The 10,251-nt window shown below is 37.2% G+C and overlaps 1 protein-coding gene across 1 annotated transcript in view; it reads left to right on the plus strand.

Annotated features, from left to right (window-relative positions):
• The window catches only part of il12rb2l (interleukin 12 receptor, beta 2a, like), a 21,479-nt gene extending 13,884 nt beyond the window's left edge, over positions 1-7,595 (plus strand). The window contains exons 7-15 of the mRNA XM_048158759.1: positions 1,193-1,269; positions 1,393-1,639; positions 2,371-2,562; positions 2,726-2,827; positions 3,473-3,604; positions 4,498-4,641; positions 4,805-4,874; positions 6,502-6,571; positions 6,665-7,595. Of these exons, the coding sequence (XP_048014716.1) occupies positions 1,193-1,269; positions 1,393-1,639; positions 2,371-2,562; positions 2,726-2,827; positions 3,473-3,604; positions 4,498-4,641; positions 4,805-4,874; positions 6,502-6,571; positions 6,665-7,042 (1,412 nt within the window). The 3' untranslated portion in view covers positions 7,043-7,595. The remainder of the gene's footprint in view (positions 1-1,192; positions 1,270-1,392; positions 1,640-2,370; positions 2,563-2,725; positions 2,828-3,472; positions 3,605-4,497; positions 4,642-4,804; positions 4,875-6,501; positions 6,572-6,664) is intronic.
• Positions 7,596-10,251: the final 2,656 nt, after the last annotated feature.

Below are 10,251 nucleotides of genomic sequence, written 5' to 3' on the forward strand. Positions count from 1 at the left end.
ACACACACATCAATATTGTCAACCAGTAGACATGGACAAAGCCATAGAAATGGGCGTGGTGGAGGGGCTCAGTAGCGCCACCTTTTGACAAAAGTGGGGGGGTTTGTTTTTCCTACAGTCACCAAACTTGGTACACATATTGTTCTCATCAAGCCGGACAATTTTCTAATTTACATTCATTAGCTCCGACCAACAGGAAGTCAGCTATTTTGGTTTGAATGTTAATTTTTTGAAAAAACAGGCTATGAATTTTATACTACTACTCCTACAGGGTTTATCCAATTTACACCAAGCTTTTTTTAACTTGTTGCTAACACATTGAAGTTGTTTAATTGCAAACGGATTTTGGATATCTCAAACGGTTTGGCCGTGGCGAGGCAACGAATTTATGGCAAGAAAAGGGAAACAAAGTGTTATAACTTCTGCATACATTAATTGATTTTGATGAAACTTCGGCTTAGTCTTCGTTGTACAAGGCTGATCACATGGATGTGACTATTGTGATTCAAAGTCATAGCGCCACCAACTGGAAGCAGAAAATGTGTCACTTTCAGCATACATTGAGATGACCCTCTTATTTTTACCTGATTTGCTTCAAAATTCATCAGAATAATGTTAAAACTTGGCACATGTAATCCTTTGAAAATGGGCAGGGAGGAGGGGCTCTATAGTGGCACCTTGTAGTGCAGTAAACGTGGAGTGAATTTGAAATAGTCCTTTGATGTTTAACCGTTTTAAGTGCCTATTGCCCGCTGTGCACAGTTGCCCTGAAGCCACCGGGGTGGCGGTGCCACCGGGCTTGGGCCCGCCATCGCTGCTCGCAGCTATATTTACAATTTAGAATTACTGTTTTCTATTTGAATATATAACTGAAAATCGTTGTAATAATGCTGATTTGGTGTACAAAAACTTTTTATTGATTATTGATTTGTGTGTGTGTGTAGTATGTATTAAAAAAAGATACAGAGCCCTCATTTTCTGTTTATCCTGTTCCGTTCTCACGTCTATGTTAAGATGGTTGCTTGTATCTTGTTGCATACTGCATACTAGTGTTTGAATTGTTTTTGAGGTTTTTTTAATGGTATACAGTACATACTGCACAGTATGCTGTTTGCAGATGCTAGTATTCCTTTCTAAATCTAATACATAAGATAATCAATGATGATGACTCTGTAATATTCTGTGGTTTCAGCACCGGTTGGACAGCTGGATGTTTGGAGTGATTGTGCCCCTAATTCTGACAACTCTTCCTGTAACATCTATTGGAAGGTAGGCTATACTCCTATAATGCTTCATTTTAACTGGTTCTTGAACAGTGTCTTAGTCATGATTCATTACATCATGAATGAGCTGTAAAAATTTGACTGTCTGACGTTATTTATTGTCTCACAGGAAATGCCCCTTTCTCAGGCTAGAGGGGAAATTAGCAGCTATATTGTGACTCTGAAGCTTAAAAATGGCACTGAGGTCAAGCAGGTTACCAGGCAACGGAGAGACACAGGAAGTCAGCATCACCACGAGCAGAACTGCCTGCAGCTCAGACAGTTCACTCTGAAGATGGGTGTTATGGGAGTTTTTGTGTCTGCCAACACCTCAATGGGCACGTCCGACCCCACATTCATGCCGTTTCCTGTGAGGGGTATGTCAATACAAAATTTTGACTAGAAGTTGTGTTTTATATTTGAAGTTTATATGTGATATTTAATTTGAATTATTAGTCATTTGCCATTATCTCTCATTTTATGAAACTATATACATATTTTTAATTATATTTAAATTTTTATAAAATAATGCAATATACACCTACACTACTTTTCAAAAGTTTGGGCTTAGTAAGATATTTTTGAAAGAAATTAACACTTTTATTCAGGAAGGATTCATTTAATTGATCAAATGTGACAGTAAAGATATTTATAATATTTATAAGATTTCTGATTCAAATAAATGATGTTCTTTTTAACTTTTTATTTAACAAAGAATCCTGTATCCACAAAAATATGAGGCAGCACAACTGTTTTCAACATTGATAATAATAGGAAATGTTTCTTGAGCATCAATAATCAGAATCATTTCTGAAGGATCATGTGACACTGAAGACTGGAGTAATGATGCTGAAAATTCAGCTTTACCATCACAGGGAAAAAAAATATTTTAAAACATAAAAATAGGAAAAAGTTATTATTTTAAATTGCAATAATATTTCACAATTTTACATTTTTTTTTCTGTATTTGATAAAATAAATGCAGCCTTGCTGAGCTTAAGAGACTTCTTTAAACAACAACAAAAAAGCTAAAACTTAAAATTTTACCACTCCCAAACTTTTGAATGATAGTGTATAATTATATTTATATCATATTTATGCCCTGCAGGACAGACGGCACCTGAGGTGAATCTGAGTGTAATAGGTGAGAATCAGACACTGCAGGTCTCATGGCATGTGCACCCACAGTTCTCTGAGAGTGTCCTGGAGTATGTGGTACAATACGTGTCTGTAGTACCTTACCATCCGTGCCTGAACTGGGTCAGAGCGAACAGAACCCAGAGATCTGTTACAATCACAGGTGGGTTTATGAGTATGTGTGTACAGGTTTAGCTATGTTTGTGAGGGCCAAAAAATCGGCTAATTTAGTGAAACATAGGTGTGCTTGTGATTGTGTGAAAAAGAGAGAAAGCTGTTATTTCTTCTGACCCTGACAGTAATTTTGCGTTTGTCTCCATCCACAGGTGACTTCAGGAACTACACAGCATATAATGTGTCGCTGTTTGCCGTCTTCACCAACCACAGCACTTTCCTCAAGTCAGCGATTGCATACACACTTCAAGGAAGTATGGCATCCCTTAAATTACTGACTGCACCTTTGTTATTTTATTGCCAACAGACCAAAGTCCAAAAGACATCAAGTAAAATCTGGCTTTTCCGTTTTAATTGCAAATTGTCCAAAAATAATATTGATATTACAGTTAATTAATACTGTGTGTTTACAAACGTACACCCCAATTGACAACTTATTTGTTAAAAAAAACACATCCATTGTCGAAGTATATTGCATTTTCAGTAATTATCCTGTATAGTGCAACTAAGGTTGTCAAAAGTACTGATTTCGGTACCAAGACGGTACTGAAATTTTAAAAATGTTACGTTACCAAGCTCAAAGATGTCTATTTACATGTTTTTGAAGTGTTGATCATTGTAGCCAATCACAGACATATCTGTTGAGCACATGAACACACTGGCCAATCAGAGGTACCAAAGTCGGCACTTTTGACAACCCTAAGTGCAACGTTACCATTCACTTAGATTGATTGCAAAAAAGTGTAATGCATTTTATTCGTTAAACATGTTCTCACTTTGAGCTAGTTGTGGCCGTTTTAGGGCACAAAGTACTTGGTTAGTAAATGCAAGATCCTGTAATCAGATTTTCTAGTCATCTAGCCTTCATATTGGTATCATCTCTTCATCTCCCTGCCCAGTTCCTCCTGAAGTCCCACAATTTCATGTGAAGATCACCTCTCACTCTTCTGTCATTCTGACGTGGAGCCCCATCCCTGTGCATGAGAGCAAAGGTTTCATCCTGTATTACTTGGTGGGCATCGATGAGACAGGTAACCCATTATCTCAACCTTAATGTGAGTCTTAAGGACTGGACACATTAAGCCGACGGTCAGCCGTTTTACATTGTCAGGCCGTTTTTGAGGGTTGGTGGGCTTAGTTTTTTTCAGTGTGTTCCACACCATTGGCTCTAGTCAGACTCTTTCTGGGTTTTTTTTTTTTTTTTCAAAATATTTCAAATATTTTCATAATACATCAGCTGACTGCAATGAAGAAAGTGATCCGCATGATGGATATTCAAAATGGTAAGCGAAAGTGAGCTCCTCTTTGTGAACAGTTTGTATATCTGCAGTCCTAGTTTTGGTTTCCCTTTTTGAATGACGAAAATAGACTATTGATACCTGCTGATATATAGACAGTTATTTTCTTAGAAACACATGCTAGTTGACAGTTACCTTTTAGTCCTTTTGGTGTGTTCAAGCACAGCTTTTTGGCCGAGATGCAGCCGACGAGAGATGACAACACAGTCAGCTTTCATCGCCACTAGTTCTTTGACATTGGCTTGGTGTGTCCTGGGCTTTAAAAAGTTACTTATTTCTTTCATTATCCTGTATCCACAAAAATATGAAGCAGCACAACTGTTTTCAACACTGATAATAATAATAAATGTTTCTTGAGCAGTAAATCATCATATTAGAATGATTTCTGAAGGATCATGTGACACTGAAGACTGGAGTAATGATGCTGAAAATTCAGCTTTGACATCACAGGAATAATTTATATTTTAATATATATTACAATAGGAAAGAGTTATTTTAAATTGTAACAATACTTAAGATTACTGTATTACTGTATTTTGAACCAAATAAATGCAGCCTTGGTGAGCAGAAGAGATTCCCAGACTTTAACGGTAGAGTATATCTCTGTCCTCTGGCCTGTTTAACAGGGTCTAACGTAAGCACTGACAAGACCAGCATGCAGCTGTCAGACCTGCAGCCGTCCCAACAGTACCAGGCCTGGGTGAGCGCTGTGAGCGCTGCTGGTGAAGGCAAGAGGAGCATCACCACTTTTTCCACCACTAATGAAAACCGTAAGAATGAGCAAAACAAGCTGTTTCTTTCTTCCTTCCGTTGGGATCTACATTGCATGCGTCATCCAAAATACTAAGAGGTCCTTTTTGCATACAGTGTGTAGTTCAAAAATTCAGCTTCGGGTAGTAAATCAGTCTTTGTTTCTGTCATCTCATCTCCTAGGTTTTGTTACCTCAACACTGTTGGCTCTATTCATACCATTGATGTTAATTTTGGCATTTATCTTCCTATTGTGAGTATTACCTTTCATTATAATTCCATCATACATTCCAATCAATTGCATTCAATTATCAGATAAAAAATTATCCTCTGCTTTCCATTATATCATTCTATTATATAGCATTGGCATTGTATGCACGTTTATTGTCTTGCATACAGTTTTGTGAAAATGAAAAAAGAGATAATTTACTCCATGCACGCTTTGTGGCTCCGCCTTCTTTGCTAAGTTGCTATGAAAGAGACTCTGACACATTTTTTCATGTTTAATACTGTAAAGCTGCTTGGTTTAAAGCTATCTATTGTATAAAGTGCTATATAAATAAATGTGACTTGACTTTACTGGAGTGCTGAATTGCAGAGTTCATGCAAACATACCCACATCACTATGATCAGATGCTTTCTTAAAGGGATAGTTCACCCAAAAATGAAAATTATTCCATGATTTACTCACCCTCAAGCCATCCTAGGTGTATATGACTATCTTTTTTCAGACTAACACAATCGGAGATATATTTAAAGGGATAGTTCACCCAAAAATGAAAATTTGATGTTTATCTGCATCCAAGATGTAGGTGTCTTTGTTTCTTCAGTAGAACACAATTGATGATTTTTAAAGCAGAACTAAGTAACTTCTTTTACCTTCATAAATAGTTTTCTAAGTCCTTACGATGGTTAATTGACTTGTAGTGGTGTGTTTGAGGCGAGCACTAACCCCCTCTGGCACGTCTACGCCAGAATACAGCACTTGCAACTTGAGCTGCACCGACCCGAAACAATCTCGCCTCATGTTCACGTTCACGCGAGAGTGACAAAATGCTTTACGGTAATTCAAAAACAATGTATATATTATGACTTTATAAGACAGTTTCGAAAATTACCCACCTCCATCGAGTGTACTGTATTTGCAAATTACCCACCTCCTCTTTCTTGTACTGTATTTGCAAAACAACTGCGCTGGTGAGCGTTGTAGTCCAGAGCTGCGCTTGGAGTATTTACGACTGTGTGATTCACTGAAGGAAACTGTAGGGGGAGCTTCGCAAATCTTACTGAGTTCTGCTTTAACTGCAACCGCTGCCGTCTGTCAGTGGTATAATGCAAGTCAGCGGGAACTTGGACTATAAGAGTAAATAAAACACGACAGACAAATCCAAATTAAACCCTGCGGCTTGTGACGACACATTGATGTCTTAAGACACGAAACGATCGGTTTGTGCGAGAAACCGAACAGTATTTATATAATTTTTTACCTCTAAAACACCACCATGTCCAACTGCTTTCATCACTCCATTCGTGAGGTCTGATTGCGCTTTGACAACGGCAGTGATGTCTCGCGCTCATTGAAGTATATGCTGGGGGTAAGCAGATAAACATCAAATTTTCATTTTTGGGTAGTGTTTTCTCATTGCTGTCATTTTGTTGTTTATTTTGATATTGAGAGAAAAGCACGCAACACATATTTACATATTCATTTAAACGGCGCTCTTAGCAGCATAGGTTGTGTCAGGATGTTATACCGGTGTGTAAAAACAGTGTAACTTCTTTTCACCCCTAAGCGAAGAATACGAAAAGAACTATATCAGGCCCCTTAACTGGTAAATTAGACACACTGTGGTTAATGAATATCTGCTATCTTGGTACAGGTCACGTTACTGTTCTCAGAAGATCCCAGATCCATTAAACAGTAAATCATTTAAACATATGAACTTTCAGGTGAGAATCTATAAAGTTTTATAAAGCTATATGAAAGAGACTGAGACACACATATAAAAATGTTTAAATATTTGTTGTTTGTTTTTCTTCCAGCAAACGTGGCCATGGCTCTATCCTCCGTCAGAATTGACTGTGAAGATCTCTGAGCTGGAGATTGTGGAGAACCTGCATCCCAACACACCTCCCCCTCCCTCAGAGATTGAGCTGGAGAAGATTTTAATCGATGCGAAACCCAAACATTTTCAGGTGCGGGATGGACTGGGCAGAACAAATGAAGGTGGGGAGAAGTGGTTAGAAGACTCGGAGGAATCAAACAGAGGAAACATTTCAAAGCAGGACAGCTGGAAAAAAGAGTACAGTGAGATGGTTGACACTGATGAAGAGGAGGATAACAGTGGTGAAGACTGGTGGGACCAGCAGTGCGTCTCGGACTATGAAAGACATTTTATGCCGCCTGTTGAAGTGAATTAACTCTGCTGTTTCATACCTCATGATGTTTTATCTCTACTGTGGTGCCTTAAATAGAACAATCAGAAACGTGATTGTTTTTACTGAAGAACTCTTTAATCGTACTGAAAAGAGTATTAAGACATTGTTCATGAAATTCCAAATGTGTCTGTGGGAGAGATCTCACAGATTTTCACATTTACAGTCTTCCAAACTAGCTGCACTGTTTAAAGTTGAAGTACAGTTTTTGTGCCACTATTCCATCAAACAGAATCAGGACACTTTCCTCTTTTGCCATTGGGTGCTCAAACAGATGTTCTTGCCACAAACTCACGCCATTAGTTGAGCCATTGTTCGGCTGTTTGGAACAGTGCACAGCTCCACAGTCCCATGTGCTTTATACTTTTCAGGGAGTTCAGACTATAAATGTTTTATGGTCTCTGCACATTAAACCTAAAGGTATTTTAACTTCGAAAACATTGCATTTGTGACACAAATGAGACTGTATTACTGGTAGATATCTACAACTGATTGTAACATTTTTTTGTACATAATAAATATGTTTTATATATATGAATATGTTTCTGTATGACTACTCAGAAATGTTGTCTTGTGAATTTCTCATACATTTTGCAGTAATTTGACAGATGATTTAAAGGTAATAGAGAGGATTTTTTCGTCGACTGAGAATCCAGAGACTGTTACTGAGTTTTAGAAATGAGCGCATGCGTAAGAACAGCCCCCCTCCTTCACAGCTCATTTCAAGGGAACACCTCCCAAAACTCGTGCACGAGTATTGGAACACGAGTGTTTACCACCGGCATTCGCTGTGTCGTGTTTTTTGGATTCATTATGTCGGACTCACCGCAGGTAACTCATAATCTGCAGTTGTTATTCCTGTCTCCTGACAAAAACATTGCATGCAGCGCCTGTGGAGTGTGGAAAGTTACTGGAGCGAGCACGTCTCTCAAGGAACGTCACGGCAGTGATTGACAAGCCAGAGGGCCAATCGTTTACGCGATGATCGCGTAAACGATTGGCTGATGTTTTTAAGGCCCTACCTCGTGCACAGATGATGTATATTAATATTATTACTTTCAGAGCACCTAATAAATAGTCTTTTATCAGTTAGTAAAGACAGTTTCAAGTAATATTGCAAAAATGTATAAAACAAAACATCCTCTTTAGCACCTTTAAGGTTGGCATGTAAATATAGAACTAGTCACAATATTAGTCTGTGATGTAGTCTACCCATATTATGGAAGCTATTTTATACCTGAGAGTAAAAAATAAAAAAAGACAAATTACTTTATTTCTCTTTATATGTTTTTTTTTAATGACGCTGAGACAAAAACAGGCTTCCATACCATAGCTTTTTTGAGGTTGTCTCAGTCAAAATTCAGGAATATCAGCCCAGAGCAAACATGCTTATATGCATAAATATTTTTAAGACACATCAACTCAATCTTGTAACTTCTAATAAAATGACTATGCAATAACTGAATTTTACAGTAAATATCGTGACAATATATTATTACAACTTATAAAATAGTTAAGTTAGTTCCTGTCCTTGATTCTGATTCTGATTCTGATTCCTCGTATTCATGATAAAACACGGCTATGACTGCTTCACCCAACGGTTCTGTGTATCACTACACAACACCCTTAGCAACCACTCTTAGCAACGTAAACTGTTTGTTCTCAGTTTATATTGTTCAGTGAAGCTTACTGTATTATGTAGAAGAGTATTGTGAGAAAGAGTTCGAGTGAGCGATTTAATTATCTGCATTCAGATTTAGCATTTTCCTTCAGGTCAGTCCTATGTTCATAATAAAAAATCTGTTGAAATGTCTGCTGCAATATCTTGTCCTTTTAACAGTTATGGGGTTTTCCCGTGACTGACAGCGCTAGTTAAAGCATTTGTCAGTTGCGTCTTGTTCAGTGTTCACAACAATTCAGTCTTTTCAATGTAAAAGTCTTTGCTACTGACTGACATACTCATAAACACAGTCTTTGTTGCCATCTAATGGCGTAATGAAACTTCTGTTGCTGTTCACGGTCAGGGACTATTTTTTTCTGGCGGAAGGAAGGCTTTTAGTGAAACTTTACTTCATGAAAGTTGCATTGATACATATTTTTGGCTTTAATATTTGTATTGTGTGGTAACTGTTTTATAAAAACAATAAGGTAACCGAGTGCTGTATCGTGAATAAGTCACGGCTGAAGGGCGTATTCACGATACAGCACAGCCTCTCGTACATTATTGCTTACTTAAAATAACTGTTTTCTATTTGAATATATATTAAAATGTAATTTATTCCTGTGATGACAAAGCTGGATTTTCAGCATCATTACTCCAGTTTTCAGTGTCACATGATCCTACAGGTTCTCAAGAGACATTTTTTTTTTATCATTATCAGTGTTGAAAACAGTTATATTGCTGTGGAAACTGATGTTTCATCCCACCCAGGATTCTGTAATGAATAGAAAGTTCAAAAGAACAGCATTTCTGTAACATTATAAATGTTTTTACTGTCAATTTTGAACAATTTAATGCACCTATGCAGAATAAAAAACAATTTCTCTCTCTCTCTCTTTTGAATGTTGTGTATATCCATGCTATAAAAAAGTGGTATTTTAAATCATTGTCTAAATTGGTTTTCTAACAATTTCAAAAAGTAAAGAATAGCTTAAAATGTTTTATTTAACCAGCTTTGTTTGTTAATTTGTACTGAGAAAGGAAAATCGAGGCAATCGAATTCATCCTCTGTCAACATTTGGAGCCATATTACAGAAATATCCTAACTCAGAATCTTATTTGTTTGGTAAACATTCCAAATTCAGGCAGGCTTTCATTTTTAGAACATTCATTCATTTAATATGCTACAAAATAGCAGTCATCGCCTGTTCACGACAGACTATGGAAGCCCGTTTCCGCCACTAAATAAAAAAATACAAGGAGTAATTGCGACTTTTTATCTCAGAATTCTTACTTTTTATCTCGCAATTGCGAGTTTATATCTCACAATATAATATAATATAATATAAAGTCAGAATTGCGAGATATAAACTCGCAATTGCGTGATATAAAGTCAGAATTCTGAGATAAAAACTCGCAATTCTGGCTTTTTTTCTCACAATTGCGAGTACTGTGCAAAAGACTTAGGCACGTCAGTATTTTCACCCCCCAAAAAAGGTTTGCGGCAGTGATGTCTAGCATTCATTTAAGTATA

Source organism: Megalobrama amblycephala, linkage group LG1 (genome assembly GCF_018812025.1).
Source record: "Megalobrama amblycephala isolate DHTTF-2021 linkage group LG1, ASM1881202v1, whole genome shotgun sequence".
Lineage (NCBI taxonomy): Eukaryota > Metazoa > Chordata > Actinopteri > Cypriniformes > Xenocyprididae > Megalobrama > Megalobrama amblycephala.